This window comes from Leptodactylus fuscus, chromosome 3 (assembly GCF_031893055.1).
Source record: "Leptodactylus fuscus isolate aLepFus1 chromosome 3, aLepFus1.hap2, whole genome shotgun sequence".
In the NCBI taxonomy this organism is placed as follows: domain Eukaryota; kingdom Metazoa; phylum Chordata; class Amphibia; order Anura; family Leptodactylidae; genus Leptodactylus; species Leptodactylus fuscus.
The window spans coordinates 218,546,203-218,564,849 of NC_134267.1; the positions used below are offsets into that span (position 1 = coordinate 218,546,203).

Sequence of the window (18,647 nt, forward strand, 5' to 3'; positions counted from 1 at the left end):
GCGTCAGCCTATCCAAGAACTGCTCAAGGGCTTGTGCTGATGTCATCGAGGTCCTTTAGCGTAGAGTGAACATTAAATCGTTGATTTCAGTCGCGAAGCCATGTGTTTTACTGGGCTAAAAAGTAGGCTATGTTTCAATCCAGGTTACAATGTATGTATGTGGCCAATTTTACACAAATCCGTTCAGCTGTTTTTGTGTGATTGAGGAACAAACATCCAAATACACAAACTTTCATATTATTATATTAATATTAGTAGGATAGGATATACACCCCGGTAGCCACTCATTACTTTTGCAGTGGGCTGAGGAGGAGGAGGAGGCCGGATCTCTGGTTCCTCTATCTCCCCTGAAGCCGCTCTATGAGTGACATGACGGTCTCCATTTTTCTGAATGGAGCTGTAGCCCAAGTCTCTGTGGGAAACTCACCAACTGTAAGTGGCTGCAGGGGCGACAGAAACCAGATTTCTGGCCTCCCCTGCAGCCTTCCACAAAAGAAATGAATGGGGTCTCTGGATATAAATTAGCACTAAAACTCAATAAAAAAAGATGTATTACTTTCCTGATAACCCCTTCAAAGTGTTCAATGCTAAATATCAGGTCTACGTGTATGGGATGTCCCACAAAAACGTCAGTTGCAAAGAAGGATCAAGCATGTTGGGTTTTAATATGGCCTTTAATATCCTTTGTTCCCACAGGAGATAAGAAGCTGCCAGAAGTGTTTGGTAATGACTTATTCTCCATGCTTAATATCAAGTATTCGTGAAGTGGATATTCTTTATATATGGCAACTGCAGAAATAATGTAGCTTAACATAGCGGCCATTTAAATGAATGGTTGTCCATGTAACACGTGGATATGCTGGGTCCCCCTGACTGGCTATCTGTTGTGGCCCCTTGTAAGGACCCCATCTCAATGACAGCCATATGACTTACTAGGGCATATAGATAAGTGATGTCATCCTTCCCATTTGATCTGCGTATCAGTGCATGTACAGATAAGTGATATGTACTGACCTTGGCTTTATTGTGTACAATACGGATGTACCAAGGTCCTCATGTGAACGCGGGTGAGCGATTCCCCACCAATTTCTAACTGTGATTTCTTCTGATATCAGCGATAAATGGACTATGGGCTGCATGACTGAGGCACTGACTTCCTAATTACATCATGGAAGACAGATTTGCATATTCTTCCCATGTTCCCTTGCGCAGTGGAGCAAAAATGGCTGCATGTTGGTCTCTCCCTAAGGAGGAACGATATCCCCTTAACCCTGTCTAGAAGCCTCTCACCTCTGCCAAGTCAGTCTTCTCTGCGCTGGGCTGAAGAGATCCAAATAGATCGAAATCGGCTGAGAAGACTGGCTTGGTAAAATCCCACATCATTGTAGCAAAGGCCTCTGGGAAGGTCGGGCATGATGTTAAAGGGAGCGCCCCCTAGTGGGCTGCATGACTGAAGCACTGTCTTCCTAATTACATCATGGAAGACAGATTTGCATATTCTCCCCATATTGTTAACATAAGAAAGGTCATGGATGCCATGACTAAGGGACTGTGTGTCCCGAAACGCGTTGGCGTTTTTTAAATGTTTTTTCTGTCTTTTCATACTTTTTTGTAATGATTATTGATATGGATTAAAGGACTTATTTTATCCACGTCCTCAGAGTGATGCCGATACTTCCTCTCTACCTTTATATAAGAAAGGTCACCTATTCCTGTGCCCTCCAATGACCATCTATAATCTATAGGATACATTTGTTCAATTCTCCTATAGTGGCACATTATATCGCTCCAATAAAATCAATGTGCATTGCACAGACCTGGTGAGTTCTCCAGGGGACAATATGCACACTCTGGCGAATATATGCTATCCGTATGATAGTTCATCAACGTCAGAAAGGTTAAGGGGACAACACCCACCCCTCACAATGACCAGATGCTATGGCTGCCATATTGGCAGTGTATGGAGCTCACATATATAAGAGCTGAGCGGCAGCACCCCGTCACTGCCGCTACACAATGTATGGAGCCGCCTGCTTCTGACTCTGTACAGGGATACTGATGACCTGGCACCCCAGAGATTGAACATCAATATCTCACACTGGACAACCCCTTTAATGTAAAGAAATGCCTACATGTCATAGTAACATCAATATGATAGGAATGGTAAGGGTCAGATCTGCATTGGGTGGGAAAAAAATCAATATTCATACATGCAAACACACCGCAGACACAGAGATTACGTACTATTTCTTATTACCATAGTCTAGGGTGGGGATTGTCCTCTATAAACTGGGAGGCGTCTTCAATCCCAACTTTTTCAATCAGCGCTCGGCTGTCCCGTAGGGAGCGGATTTCGAAGTTTATGATGTAATCCTTGTTAGGGTGGTCAGGATCCTGCATGGGAAGGACATGTACATGTAGGCTCTGTAATGTACCAGTATAGATAGTATAATGTATATATGGACGCCGAACACACCTTCAGCAGCTCATCCAAGAGGACAGATTTTATCTCCAAATCTTCAAAATTGCAGATATACCCCGAAGTCTGAATGGGTTCCTGCAATTCATAACAATGAATTGGTAAGAAGCAAGAAAGAGTGAATATATAAAATTGTGTTTACTCAGTATAATACATACATGTATACCCCAAACCGCAATGTGCCTATATCCAGAGGATGGGGCACCCCTCCGGACATCCAAACAAAATGACAACTGAGTGTGTTACCAAACCCCTTGTCAATATGGTGTGTCCATACAGTCTAATGCCAGACTGTGTAGGGATGCACCCCAATAAAAAGCGGATTGGTTCCAGACAGTGGTCAATTTATTTCTGTATTTCCTGCATGACATTAGAAAAGATGCCCCGAAATTATTAGATAGCAATGACAGGGAATGTGAATATTAAATAATATATAAGGTCCTAATTTATTCAACAAACAGCCCCCTGGTCACCTGATTGTGGGTCTGTAAGAGAAAATTATAGGGGTTATCTAGTTTCTAGTATTTCTAGGTCCTTAGGATAGGCCATCAATATTAGATCTGCGGAGGTCCGACACCCAGGACCCCTGCAGATCACCAGTAATGAGACAGTGTGGCTCTCAGTATTGTTTGCACTGCTCACTTGTTGTACATACTGTAGCACTGCCCCATTGAAATCTATAAACATTCCCAAGAACCGAGCTGGGGTCCCACATGTCGGACTCTCAGAGTTAATATTGATGGCCTGTCCTAAGAATAGCCCATCAATGTTAGACTCCAGATAACTTCCTTATAACCATATGTTTTACACATCAACACTCTAAACTCATCCTGACACCAGCGTCACACCACCATGGAACAAATGAGGTCTATGCAGGCTTTAGGTCCTGTACTGTATATGCCCATGACGTTTTATTAATAGATACCTCTGGATCCAAGTTCCTGAACACATACATCCTAGTCTTCTCCATCATGGCGAACAAGTCTGGGTTGTCATTGGCCCACTTCATGTCCCACACATCTTTGCGCTCAAACTTAAGCTGCTCCCCAATGACCTGCTGTCCGGAGTCATCTGTGTAGCGAGCCTCCAAGTCCAGAAACGTAAGGACTCCAGAAATGTCTATAATAGCTAGACGACTGGAAAGGATCACAGAATACGGTCAACAGGCGGGCACTATGTACAGGCGGGCGCTATATACAGGCAGGCACTATATACAGGCGGGTACTATATACAGGCGGGCGCTATATACAGGTGGGCGCTATATACCATAGAGGTTAGTGTAATACTTATAGAATATGAGACAACACAGGAAATTGCAATGTTTGCGTAATACCTCAGAGGATGTATATGCTCCTGAAAGTGAATATTGTTATAAAAAATCTCTTACAACATACAAAGTCCAGTCATATTAATGTGAGCACCGCCTACTTTTGACGTCAACGTTAAATAACCAATCACAGAAGGCACGTGTCATCAGCCATTTGGGTGCACTCATCATTGTGCAAGGCACGGTGGATCAACACCAGTATGCATCTATCCTTGCGGACCATGTTCACCCCTACATGCAAATTGTTTTTCCTCAGGATGATGGCATCTATCAGCAGGACAATGTGACGTGTCATAAAGCTCGCAGTGTACGTGCGTGGTTCGAGGAGCACCAGGATGAGTTTACCGTGCTCCCTTGGCCAGCAAATTCCCCGGACTTGAACCCAAACGAGAATCTGTGGGACCACCTCGATCGGGTTGTTCGTGCCATGGATGCTCAACCACGTAACCTAGCGCAGCTGGCCACGGCACTGGAGTCGGCATGGCTCAACATCCCAGTGACATCATCACAACATCCCCTCTCTTCCTGCACGTCTCGCAGAGGTCCGCTGGATTTTGACAGGTGGTCATACTGGACTGTGTATAACAATAAACTCATTATGGAGTCTACAGTGGATTCGTGTGCCCACTAGAAGGCCACCTTCACTGCAGCACTAAAAAGTAAGGCCCTGAATACTTACCGCGCTGGTAACATAGCCTGCATGGTCTGTGCCAACCTCTGCTGAAACTGCAATAGCTTCCTTAAAGGGGTTGTGCCAGGTTTCAAACACATCTCCTACCTACAGGATAGGTATTATGTGTCTGATCAGTGGGAGAATACAGGACTCGTAGTCTCATTACTGGTGAGGGTCCCAACAGTCGGACCCCACATATCAGACTCTTATAACCTATGCTGTAGATGATAAGTTTATAATTTGGTACATCCCCTTTAGTTTGTCCTGCAGCATCTGGTAGACCATATTAACACAGGATTTCGCACTTAGGACCCCCTATTAGTCACAGTAAACACACAATTGAATCTGGGGGGCTCAGTACAACAATGAATTTGAATGGGTTCCATGTAATTCATTCGTGCAGCCATCATCTGTCCCAGGATGCCTCCCAATGCCGTCCACAGTGGGTGGCTAGCTTTTGGGAAGGGGTGTACAGTAAAAACCATTGAGACTTACCTAGAATTGCAGTTCATGCTCATCTGGTACGCTCGGCAGCTCATGCTGTACTTCTGTACTAGAACCATGTTTGGTAAACTGTATCTGTGCACGGTCCCAGATTCACGCGCCTAGGCCACAGGGAGAGAATGGCGAATACTATTATATTGATAGGTGGAAGGAGACTTACAGGAGTGTATAGTGTGAACACTTACCACAATGAGGACTCTATCAGACGCCGTGACGGCACAAATCATATCTCTTGTTGCCTAAAATGAAACAAAACGTAACATTTATTTATAGGACGCAATGATAATGTTTTATTACCTGTAGGCGTAGCTCTCAGGCTGTAGGGGATCCTCTCCAGGTGACCATCCCCTTATCTAGATGAGAGGTTTTCCAATACATTTTCAGTTCCACCATATTTTATGCATACTGGCCATCTTCTTTGAGACAACCAAACCACTTTCCAATGTCATTTCGGGTAGTTGTCTCACCGTAAACGAAAGAAATCCATGTAGGAGGAGAAGCTAGCTACTTCCACCCTCAAAGACAACTTTTGAAATATAGTCTTATAATTCTGTAAGATCAGTTGACAACAGTATGTGTACGGGGGCCCTACTATCTATCCTTGATATCTTTTTAGAACCGGACATGTTGAATTTCAATATGGCAGATTTATACACTGATGACCTGTCCTAAGGGATAGCTCAGCAATATCTGATCGGTGGTGGTCCTATACCAGGACCTTCACGGACTGAAGCAGCAACAGCACTACGGTGAGCACTGCTTACACGTCACATGCCTGTGAGCATCCTGGTCAAGTGAATGGGACTGAACTGTAATAAAAAGCATATCTGGCATACAACGTATAACTCTATACTTAGCTGTACGTGGTGTGCAATGCTGAGCTGAACGTTTTGGTCTCTTAAATCAGATGTCGGATTCCCACCAATCTAATATTGATGACCTTTCCAAACACCCCTTTAACTCATAAAATAAGAAACCGACAGAGGTGAAACAAGCCAAGCTGGTCCAGCTGAGCGCACATGTTTATGGTGGCATCGGGCACAATGGCTGACAGCTATCTCATCGGAATGACCAGCTTAAATCACTTGGGCCAAGAGGCAGGGGCGTAACTACCGGATAGCAGCAGTAGCAGCTGCCACAGGGCCCGGGACACTAGGGGCCGGTGACAGCCGTTTCCACTGCACGTTTTTTTTTTCCTTAATAGGCCGGTACCGGCTGGAGTTACTACATTGCAGTTTCTTAATCATAAGAGACTGCAAAGTATTTCTCGAAATGCATAGGCCCTTTTTGTCTTCTCATCCTGGATCCACGAATTTGGGCATGCTGGATGTTTTTACCAATGTTTTCTGGCATACAGTATTAATCTACAGGAATAGATTTAATATGGCTGACTTGTTACTGGTGCTTCCATACAGTCCAGTGAAACCCCTCCTCGTCACGGCTGTATGGTCAGTAGAGGGACATTAGACCAGAGGTCCCATCTTCTAGACCAGGGGTAGGGAACGTACGGCTCTCCAGCTGTTGCAAAACTACAACTCCCAGCATGCATACTTGCTCTGCTGTTCTTGGAACTCCCATGGAAGTGAATGGAGCATGCTGGGAGTTGTAGTTTCACAGCAGCTGGAGAGCCAAAGGTTCCCTACCTCTGTTCTAGACAGTTCCAAAATTTTGACTCCAGTGGATCAGTGATAAATGTCTGCGGCTTGAATACCCCTTCAAAGCAATAGAGGTTTGGGGCAAGAACAGCTAAGCCTATAAGCGAATGGCTGCAAGTATTAAGAGTATGTTAGACTTTCTTACCACAAATGCTCTTTTGTAATCCATAAGCCCCTCCCCGGACCCAGACTGAGTTTCGTCAATGTGAAACATCCTACAGAAAAAGGAAGAGAATAAACCAATCCTGATCCCTGACGCTTCTATGCTGGTTACATAGAGGCACCTTGTACTGATGGTTACCGTTCTCGTCCCTCTTTCCTAGTCCGCAGCAGTTGGTTGATCTCCATTGCCGTCAGCTTCTTTGCTACTCGATACTGCCAGACATAGAAGGCTTCCTTAGATGCCGCTATAACGTGGGTTTTTGTCATGGTGACGAACATGGGCACTGCGGAAATAACAAACATGGAAATCTGAAATAAACCGCATAACTAAATCCACCATAGAATCTGGTTCTAAATGGGTCGGCCATCTTGCCTGAGCTTTTCTTGCCTGCTCTGTTAACAGCATTTAGTGGTTTGCTTTACGGCTCACGTCCGCAGCAATAGTTTAACCGAAAACTCATTGCCGTCTATAGGAGAGTTTACTAGACATGGTGGTGTCATCTTGGTGTAATGTAATCTGTGATGTCAGCGGATGTAATGAAGGTTCGGTGGTGTTATCTTCTATTGTAATGCTATAGATCTTGTTTGTGATATAAATTAAGTCATACCCTATAGAATTGGTATTAGTCTATTATTAAGGCTTAGTAGCCAGAGTAAAAATTGCAGGATATACAAGCGCATCTCAATAAATTAGAATATCATCAAAAAAGTTTTTTTTGTTTTTTTTTAGTCATTCAATTGAAAAAGTGATCCCCATATTGAGTCATTACAAACAGAGAGAACTTTTTCAAGTCTTTATTCATGTTGAGGATTATGGCTTACAGCCAATGAAAATCCAAAAGTCATTATCTCAGAAAATTAGAATAATATATAAGACCAACTGTAAAAAAAAAAAAGTTATTTAACACAGAAATGTTGGCCAAATGAAAAGTCTGTGCAGTAAATGCCCTCAGTACTTGGTCAGGGCTCCTTTTGCATGCGGCAATGTGACATGGAGGGACTAGCCTGTGGCCCTGTAGAGGTGTTATGGAGGCCCAGGTTGTATGATAGCAGCCTTCAGCTCAGCTGCATTGCTGGGTCTGGGGTCTCATCTTCCTCTTGACAATACCCCATAGATTCTCTATGGATGGGGGTAAGGTCAAGCGAGTTTTCAGGTCACTCAAGTAGTGATACTGCGGTTATTACATCAGGTCTTGGTACTTTTGGCAGTGTGGACAGGGGTCAAGTCCTGCTGGACAATGAAATTTCCATCTCCAAAAAGCTTGTGGGCAGATGGAAGCATGAAGTGCTGTAGAATTTCCTGGTAGACGGCTGTGCTGACTTTGGTCTTGATAAAACACAGTGGACCTACAGCAGCAGATGACATGGCTCCTCAAACCATTACTGACTATGGAAGCTTCACACTAGACCTCAAGCAGCTTGGATTGTGTACAGCAGCCTCTCCGCTCTTCCTCCAGATCTGGGATCTTGACTTCCAAGTGAAATTCAAAGTTTACCTTCATCTGAAAACACCTTTGACCACCAAGCAACAGTCCAGTTCTTTCTCTCCTTGGCCTAGGTAAGACGCTTCTGGAGTTGTCTATTGGTCATGAGTGGCTTGACCCCTGGAGTGCGACACTTGTAGCCCATGTCCTGGATACGTCTGTGTGTGGTGGCTCCAGAAACAGTCCACTCCTTGTCAACCCCCTCCAAATTTTTGAATGGTCATTCTTAGCAATTCCTATCAAGGCTGCGGTTCTCCCAATTGCTTGTGCACCTTTTTCCGCCATACTTATTCCTTCCACTCAACTTTCCATGAATATGCTTTGATACAGCACTCTGAACAGCCGGCTTCTTTAGCAATGACCTTTTTTGCCTTGACTTCCTTGTGGAGTGTGTCAATGACTGCCTTCTGGACATCTGTCATGTCAGCAGTCTTCCCCATGATTGTGTGGCCTACTGAATCAGACTAAGAGACCTTCTTAAAGGGATTGTATCATTAAAATGGTATTTTTTCTGACTAACACGTAGGAATAGCCTTAAGAAAGGCTATTCTTCTTCTACCTTTAGATGTCTTCTCTGCGCCGCTGCTCAATAGAAATCCAGGTTTTCGTGTGTATGCAAATGAGTTCTCTCACAGCACTGGGGGCGGTCCTCAGCGCTCAAACAGCACTGGGGGCGTCCCCAATGTTGCGAGAGAACTCTCCAGCGACACCTCCATCTTTGTCTGGAGCGGCTTCTCTCAAAGTCTTGGTTTAGACTGTCTGATGACACATCGGGGGAATTTATTAAAACTGGAATTAGGGAAAAGGCTCCGACCTCTTAATAAATCAGGCACAATGCCATGGGCCAAAAAGCAAATCTTTGCTCATCGGAAACTTGTAGATTTCAAGTATAACTCACACTAATTGGGGCAAGATGTCACTGACCCCTCGGCCCACCTTTGCAAAATGTGCTAGGTGCAGCACAAGGGAAGTGGCACACAAAAAAAACAACAACACCCATCTACTCAGTGCTTAAAGGGGTTGAACAGGACCCCCAAAACATGACTGCTTTCTTCTTCTCAGAAAGTGACATCACATCGGAGGGTCACACTTCCATGCTGCAGCTTGGTCCCATTCATTTCAATGGCACTGAACTGCAGCTTTGGGTCTGCCATGAAATACTGAGAGTTTGGATGAGACCGTACTCTGTTATTTTGGTTTGTTCATGTGGTTGATAGTAAGCCACATGTATCGTTAACATTTTACTATTTAGTTAGTGCTCGGACAAGCAGGGTTTTCTTTAATCTTTTTGCTTGAAGTTAAGGCTTTATTTTATCTACATAGTTACATAGTAGATGAGGTTGGATAAAGTGTTTGTTCATTTTGTCCCTGAAGTGAAGATTCATTTGTTTTGCTGTACTTTCCAAATAAACCTGTTTGCACCTGACATGGTGCCCCTGTCTCTGACTGGTTGGGTCCACACCATTGCTGCTACCAAGCTACCTTCTCCACCATACCATGACACGCCATGACTAGCCTCTGGGACCTTCACTGATTATAAGGAAAAAGAGGCACAGAGCTCCAAGTGCACCAAGTGTGTGGCCCCTTTACTATATTTCCATCCACAGCAGTGCTTCAGACCACCCAACTGGCCTACATCTGGTGCAGTCTCCAGGATTTGCCAGATTTTACTTTTTACCTTTTTATCTGCTGTTAGCAATTTGTACACTTACTACATCCTCCTACACTTTTATTTTCAAAGTGGTCTTGGACAGATGACCCCAGATTGCTTGCAAATGGCAATGGACCAGGTACTTTCTCTGGTAGTGTGTGTGTGTGTATGTGTTTATGTATATATATATATGTATACACACATACACATACATAAAGAAATGTAGAGCAGCACCACATACAAAAAAAAAAAAAAAAATAGAATCTAGGGGCAAGATGGTGGCTCAGTGGTTAGCACTGCAGCCTTGCAGCACTGTAGTCCTGGGTTGGAATCCCGCCAAGAGCAACAATCTGCAAGGAGTTTGTATGTTCTCCCCATGTTTGTGTGAATTTTTTGCGTGATCTACAAAGACATACTGATGGATAAAAATTAAAAAAAAAAATGTACATTGTGATCCTCTACATTTAAAAAAAACCAAAAACTGAAAACTGTCAGGGCTAATGGGTGCAAATCCTCAGGGACATGGCATCTGGTCCCAAGATAGTAAAATAGAAAAAAATGGAGTGCTATCCATATATATATATATATATATATACACACACACACATATACGCATAGATATTGTATATATTCCATACGACCAAATGATAATACTACCGTTGGAACTCTAGAAAAAAGATATATCTAAAAAAATCTGTGACATGAACTTGATTTATGGCGTTTATTGGCTCAGAAATGATCCATAGGTGCTGATATGTTTGCATTCCTCTTCTTACCTATGTCTGGAGAGGAGCTTCTGAAACCACCATCTCCAAGTTAAGAAGGAATTTTACAGGCGGAGGATAAAATAGACAAACGCTCTCCATTTGGCTGTGTTTACCATGGAGCTATGAAAGGTCCGTCTGTTGGATGTAACAGAAGAACTAGAGGGATATTGGAGGCCGATGAATGGACATACCGCTGTTTACCTTCTGTGGAGGGCGACGGATTTAAAGGTATAAATTCTCACTTGTGAGAGACGGCACCAGAGCGTTGCTGAATGTTATGTCATAAAATAGCACCTACTGAATATATGAGAAATAAAACTGCAAAAAAACAAGCTGGTGATTTATTTTATGTTCTGGTTTGTGGAGTCCTGGGGTAATATTATGCAATGGTCTGTGATGGATTTCATAAGTTAGCCATGCGTGTTACTGTACACAGTCCGGGATCCATACACAGTAACCCTGTGTAACTTTATAACAAAGTAAAGAACGTGCACGGGCATTTCTTATTAATAGGTATGCAGAGAGAAAGATAATATTATAGCTGATAGAAGCAGCAGAGTGGAGTTTGTCAATGGGAACAATTCATGCAATAGTATAATCTGTTACTTGCGCTCTTACATAGGACTGCAAGGAAACTTACTACATTCTGCTAAACCAAACAGGGTGCTTAAAGGGATTCTATAGAGCCGACTGCGCATGCCTAAAAGTTTGAAGCCAGCGCCCGAAGAAGATGCGGGGAGAGGCTTTCCAGGCATAGATGGAGGCGGCGCTGGAGAGTTCTCTTGCAGCATTGGGGATGCCCCCAGTGCTGTTTGAGTGCTGAGGACCGCCCCCAGTGCTCCGATAGAACTCATTTGCATACCGAAGAAAACCAGGATATCTACTGAATGGCGGCACAGAGAAGACACCTAAAGGTAGGAGGAGAATAGCATTTCTTAAGGCTATTCCTACGTGTTAGGGAGAAAAAAATAGCATTTTAATGATAGGATCCCTTTAAAATATGTGCTCACTTAGAGTAGGTGGAAATTTTCTGGCATAGATCTTATAGCCAATCAGCATGTGTAATGTGTGGTTTTGCAGATTTCACCTTTGCTACATTAAAAGTAAAAGCTGCAATAAATCTGCAACTGAGTGAATACTCTGCATACTTGAAAATCTGCAACAGGCTTGTTTGTGCATGGTAAATGTCCACAGACTGTAGATGAGAGGGTGTTAACTTCATTCCTTGTATGTTCAGACCTGCAGATGTGCTTTTTGTACCCTGCTCTTGATTTCAGACTCCCTAAACGCCCCCATAATACATCACTGGATGTGAGGTCTGTGCATCCCACTTTACACTTATACAGCTTGTATGATCAGCCGCCCTAAAGACTTGAATCCTTTCTTCCCCCTCTAGATTCTAGATCTGCACCGAACAGAATTCTCCCCTGCCTGCTGCTATCTGCATAACTTCTAGACCTGGGGGGAACAGAGAGAAGAGAACCAGGAGGACTGAGCTTTAGCATCAATGTCAGAAGCAGCAGGACAGCCAGCTAGGTGAAGGAGTGACAAAGACTCTTAACCACTTTAGTACCGGGCCAATTTGTGCTCCAGGACCCGACACATTTTAGGCATTTTTTTTTTTTTTTGTATGTGTGATTTTGAGGGCTGTAACGTTTTTCTCGTACGTCTCATTTAACTAATTTTTGCGTCTCTTTTGGGGGACACATAGGGCTTTGATTTTATGTTGTTTTTATTTTTGAATGTGTTGTAATTTTTTTTTTATATTTGGGAAAATATAAACATCATTTTTATTTTTTTTTTAGTTAGTAACACTAAGTGCTACTGAAAAACCTTATAAAATAGTATTTCCTCTCCGTAACGGTAATTTTTATTTTGTATGGTGTCGTCGGGGGTGGGGCTATAACCTTTAAAAGCGGCGTTTTATTGGCGTATTATTTTATTTTTAAAATTATTTTTACGTTTTTTTTTTAAAACGTTTCTATTAATTTTTTTTTTTTTTTCAGATTGTGTCCCCCATAAGGTCATAAGAGACCTTTGGAGACATCTGATCACTTTTTTTTTTCTTTGTTAGGGAGGCTGATTTCCCCTGTACTTGGGGCTGGTACATATTTCCGTTTTCAGGTTTTCTGCATGCAGAAGACGGAAACCTGTCATGCAGAGTCCGGCCATGAGCACCGGTGAGCGTATTATGAGCTCAGCGGCAAAACAGTTTTTTTTAAACTGGACACAGAATACTGCATGTCCGACTCTGTGTCCGGTTTTTTAAAAAAAACAGTTTCGCCGCAGAGAGCATAAAACGCTCACCGGTGCTCACGGCCGGACACTTTTCAAGCCCATTCAAATGAATGTGATTGAAACATGCCGGCAGGTTTCCGTCTCCTGCTCTGTTTTGTGCAGGAAACGGAAACCTGCAGAACGGAGTACGGGCGCAGATGTGAACGAGCCCTTAACAGTTGCAGGAGGAATACAGCCTCCTGCATGTTGTATATACACCTTATAGAGCTGATCTCGGTCCTGTAGGACCCAGCAGCTCTTGCAAGACGCTGAAACCGGCAGATCACGTGACCGCCAGGTCAGAGGGCGGCCGCATCATGGCGGCGCCCATACCTGTGTATACAGTGCTCATTCAGTGCTGTATACACAGTGATCGAGAAGGCAGGGAAGGCAATAAACCATCCCTGCCTTCTCTCTGGGAGCTCCGGCTGAAGTTACAGCCAGCTCCCAGTATCAGCAGCTGCGCAATCTCGTATCGGTACATCCTGTCAGAACAAGGCAACCACTTTCCAGACGTTTATACTCTATGGGCAGTCTGGAAGTGGTTCAGCAAAATGATAGGGATTTTTTTTTTTTTTAAACCATTTTTAACATTTCTGATTGAAAAGTATAAAGAAAACAACCAACAATTCAGTAAAAGGGCTGAAACTGCAGATGTCAAGAAATATTTTAATGAAATATCAAAGCTGAAATAACATGGAGTCTCCTTACCTATATCTATGTACTTAGAATCCAATGGGGTGCCAATAGAATTACACAAAACAAGCACGTACTGGAAAAGAAACATGATATTGTGACATTAGTACATACAGAAATACAAAGAGAAGATCATGTAACATACACAGTATACAGTATATATACATCCAGGCCTCATGCAAAACGACATCAAACACCGCTATGTTATACCCGTTACCCAAGCCATGGCATTAGCTGTACTGGGATGACACGTGATAGAGAATTACTACAAGGAGTAGTAAAATAATCTTACCTGTGCTCCAGAGGATGAGGCTCCCTAAAGACAAAGAGGGAAGTAAATAAGATGGGGTTAGAAAGAACCTAAGCATTCTGCTGTGACACGTGAGCATAAGATGCAGGTATCAAACTGTCCAATAAAAATAATAAACTACAGGCCCTTGGTACAGTGGACCCACATATATGACCACGACATTCATGCATCACATAATAATACAAGTAACATAAGGGAATTTGTCATGGTGACGGAATCCATCAATATAAGAATAACAAACAGAACTCCCAATGAGGGCACCGATCCCTCCAACCAGGCAGTCAAGGTGTGTTGTAGTGTCCCGAAGGGCAAGTCAAGGAGCTGCTCAGCAGGTGCATCATAACAGCCAAGGGTATATCTTCATTTATAAGTTGCCCTGATTTAAAGGGGTTGCTGTTTAAAGGCAACTTATTAAATTATTTCTGCTGACTAATCTGAGCAACATATGATAGAGGAGAGAAGCTGAGCTCTGTGATACATAGGGTTATAGGACAGAGGAGAGAAGCTGAGCTCTGTGATATATAGGATTATATGATAGAGGGAGAGAAGCTGAGCTCTGTGATATATAGGGTTATATAATAGAGGAGAGAAGCTGAGCTGTGTGATATATAGGGTTATATAATAGAGGAGAGAAGCTGAGCTCTGTGATATATAGGGTTATATAACAGAGGAGAGAAGCTGAGCTCTGCGATATATAGGGTTATATGATAGAGGAGAGAAGCTGAGCTCTGTGATATATAGGGTTATATGATAGAGGAGAGAAGCTGAGCTCTGTGATATATAGGGTTATATGATAGAGGAGAGAAGCTGAGCTCTGTGATATATAGGGATATATGATAGAGGAGAGAAGCTGAGCTCTGTGATATATAGGGTTATATGATAGAGGAGAGAAGCTGAGCTCTGTGATATATAGGGTTATATGATAGAGGAGAGAAGCTGAGCTCTGTGATATATAGGGTTATATAATAGAGGAGAGAAGCTGAGCTCTGTGATATATAGGATAGAGGAGAGAGGCAGAGCTCTGTGATATATAGGGTTATATGACAGAGGAGAGAAGCTGAGCTCTGTGATATATAGGGTTATATGATAGAGGAGAGAAGCTGAGCTGTGTGATATATAGGGTTATATGATAGAGGAGAGAAGCTGAGCTCTGTGATATATAGGGTTATATGATAGAGGAGAGAAGCTGAGCTCTGTGATATATAGGGTTATAGGATAGAGGAGAGAAGCTGAGCTCTGTGATATATAGGGATATATGATAGAGGGAGAGAAGCTGAGCTCTGTGATATATAGGGTTATAGGATAGAGGGAGAGAAGCTGAGCTCTGTGATATATAGGGATATATGATAAGTTCCTTACACCAGCCACTTTGAGGAATTCATTGAGAAAATACAGGCTTCGATGCAGTGAAGAGATCTTGTACCCGGCTGTTAGTAAATTGGCACAGAGTGTTCTGATGGGGACAGTTCTATATATACAGTTGCCTTATATAATCACATTGCAGAAGCTCCAGCAGATACAAGTCCAGCACAAGATATGTGATAGAAGTAAGGAACGTTACCTTCACCCTGCTGGCCTCTGTTTCATTGTCATCCTGAAAAGAAAACATTAGTTACAATAATGTCTGGAAATATCCTGAAATCTAGTGAGATCTGCGGCATGTTATAGAGCAGATACACTCTAACACCCATCATGTTTTACTGCATCAATAAAGTAGAAGATGTCTTGTTTACAAGCGTTGGAGATTTGTTCCTTTTGCATATATATCCATGGTGTCCTAGGGCTCATCCATGCCCTTCATCAGACATCCACACATTCAGGTTGGCGAGCTGGATCTTGGTTCCTATCAAGCTGATGTATAGTTTTGTGGGAACAGATTCCGTATAACTTGTATGTTGTACATTTATATATCTGCTTTTTCTGAGCTTAGGAGTCCAGTGGGCGGTGCTACTCAGTGACATATAGAGATATCTATGTATGCATGGTCATAGGTAGAAAGCTGTCCATTACTGATAGGACCACCCCCATGACACTGTGACTGTTTCTAAGCATAGAAACAATAGAAATATGGCGTAAAACACAAGTTATAGTCAATCCTTCCTCACAAACCTATAAATGAATCTGCTCAGCGTCTCCTACTCTATAACATGATGCCTTGTAATGCACTTTCATGATGGTAGATCCCATTTAAGTAGAATATGTCAAGAATTGCATGGATTGAAACTAGTCAATAAAAATGGTGCCCCACAATTTGAAAAAAGCACTGTAATTTTACTGAATAAATTAACAATAAAACAAAAGTAAGTTATGTGCTCCCCTCCGGAGAACTGACCTCCTTTCTATTCCGCTGATGCATAGTGTTTCCTGTGTGACCAAGAGGTCAAAATAACTTTTCAAGTCTATAGAAGTCAAATTGAGTTTAACCTTCAGTTCATAAAGGTAACACTGTAACTCAGAGGGGCAGGGAGGAGGTCAGTACTTCAGAAGGGAGCATATAACTTAAAGAGATTGTCCAGGATATTTTTATGGATGGGATTGATCGACACAATACTCCCGGATGCCTGGTGATACTCCTGGTGTATGTGAGCCATCGGTTGGGTGCGGTTTCTCTGGCCAGCACGCGTTGGTCTCTTTCTCCAAGTTTCGGGGGTCTGCCAACTCGGGGAACATTCCGACAATCACCATTCACCTTCCACTTCGTAATCACATAGGCCACTGTCAATTTTGGGTAATTCAGTTCCCTTGCTATGTCCCTTAAGGATTGACCATTTCTGTGGTCCCTACAATTACCCCTTTCTCAAAATCAGACAACTCTGCACTCTGTGGCATCTTGCCTGTGACTAATGCCAATGCTGTTTCCTGTTTAATGGCGGAAGGTTTGATGTACATCCCGACCGCAGATATCTTCATTTGTATGGGTGTCCAAATACTTATTGGTAGACAGTGTAGAAGGATACAAACATGTCAGAAGTAGAGATGAGCGAGTAGTATTCGATCGAATACTACGCTATTTGAAATACTGGTACTCGGTGGAATACCACGCGGTAAACGCAGTAAAAATTCGATTCCCCTCCCACCTTCCCTGGCGCTTTTTTTTTTCTACACCAATAACTGTGCAGGGGAGGTGGGACAGGAAGTAGGACAACGTAGGCATTGGAAAAAACTGTATACGGTCATTGGCTGGCTAAATCAGCAGCAATAATAATAATAATCCTGGGACTTGGGCATGTTAGATGCTTCCCCTGCGGTCCCAGTTGCATTCCAGAGGTGTTGTCATCAGTTCCTGGGGTGTCATTGTGGACTTGGCCTAAATCGAGCATGTTTTTCCCATAGGCTATAATGGGATTCGATATTGGAACGAATAGTCGAACATTGAGATCTACTCAAATCGAATTTCGAATAGTTCACTACACGACGCCGGAATAATTAGCCATTCACTATAATATTCTAGGGTGAAATTATTTACTCATCGTGTATAAAATTAAAGCAATATTAAAAATGATGGAACAAACCTGTGGATGGTTCTCGTCGGCTTTAGTGGCCAATATACAGAAATCCCCACATGTAGTGACAGAGATCAAGCTCTTGACGTATTTAACAAACTTCTCATTGTTTTTGGTGTCCCAGAAGACGACACAATATTCGGGTCGATCCGGCCTTGTGTAAGCGTACACCACGGTGTTAGAACAGTAACCCCACTGTAAAAGAAATTCATCATGAGGAGAATTGGTAACGCCAATTTTGCTGGAGCCTGCGTTGTTGTAACTTATGGCAAATTTAGGAAATGGGGAGGGGTTACTTCATTTTATATGGCACTCCCTTACTGGATATATACGGTCCACATCAGCTCACCTTTACTGGATATATATGGTCCACATCAGCTCATCCACTTTTCTGTACAAGTACGCTTCCATAAAGGTCAGCTTTCCCTACAGCCGATCACGGAGGACAACAGGGCAAAAATTTGTGATCTGCTTACTGTCAAGCGATCGTCCAAGGATCTGGGTTGACATGCCCCTTTAACGGGAAATGACACTTGGCCACTAAACAGGGCACTAAGCCAAGTGCTTCCAGCTAAAAGCTGCATATAGTACAAGCCTTGAAAGTGGCCCCCGTACAACTGGCTGCCTGTAAGCCCCTCACCTGCCACATAATCTAAATCATGGACAACCCCTTTAAGATGCGTGTAAAACTATTTTTGAAGTCACATGACTGGTGCTGCTGAAGTTCCTGACTAAAGTGAAGGTAATTTTAGTTACACTGCAGGTCAATGACACTTCAATAAAAAGAAAGTGCGGATCAAGGAAGTCTCAAGACGTCTCGTTCATTTTTATTGGAGCCATATGCACAATTAGGGTCATGTGTCATGGCTGTCATGTGCCAAAGTCCTCTAGCCCTACCATCCTCCCAGATCACTTACCTTGTAGTCAGGTCTGATATTGGCAAAGTAAATGAAGGAATCAACGGCCAAACCAATTCTGAGCCCCCCGCCTTCCCATGACACAGCGGACATCTGCTTCCCAGGAACCTTCAGCGTGCGCAGGTGCTTCAAAGACAAACAGGTTATGGACAGACACATAAGTGACATCTTCTCATCTTAGGAATTACATTTATGTCCTTAGAAAATGGACATATGACAAATGCTCGAGTGGACATTACCGG

At 43.0% G+C, this 18,647-nt stretch overlaps 1 protein-coding gene across 1 annotated transcript in view; it reads right to left on the reverse strand.

The window, feature by feature from the left end:
* WDR35 (WD repeat domain 35) overlaps window positions 1-18,647 on the reverse strand; it is a 49,151-nt gene that overhangs the window by 18,462 nt on the left and 12,042 nt on the right. Inside the window, exons 9-20 of the mRNA XM_075269205.1 lie at window positions 18,406-18,531; window positions 17,498-17,683; window positions 15,547-15,579; window positions 13,968-13,991; window positions 13,691-13,751; window positions 6,940-7,084; window positions 6,784-6,853; window positions 5,169-5,222; window positions 4,975-5,084; window positions 3,405-3,615; window positions 2,477-2,557; window positions 2,258-2,394 (exon numbers count right to left, since the gene is read on the reverse strand). Of these exons, the coding sequence (XP_075125306.1) occupies window positions 2,258-2,394; window positions 2,477-2,557; window positions 3,405-3,615; window positions 4,975-5,084; window positions 5,169-5,222; window positions 6,784-6,853; window positions 6,940-7,084; window positions 13,691-13,751; window positions 13,968-13,991; window positions 15,547-15,579; window positions 17,498-17,683; window positions 18,406-18,531 (1,238 nt within the window). The remainder of the gene's footprint in view (window positions 1-2,257; window positions 2,395-2,476; window positions 2,558-3,404; window positions 3,616-4,974; window positions 5,085-5,168; window positions 5,223-6,783; window positions 6,854-6,939; window positions 7,085-13,690; window positions 13,752-13,967; window positions 13,992-15,546; window positions 15,580-17,497; window positions 17,684-18,405; window positions 18,532-18,647) is intronic.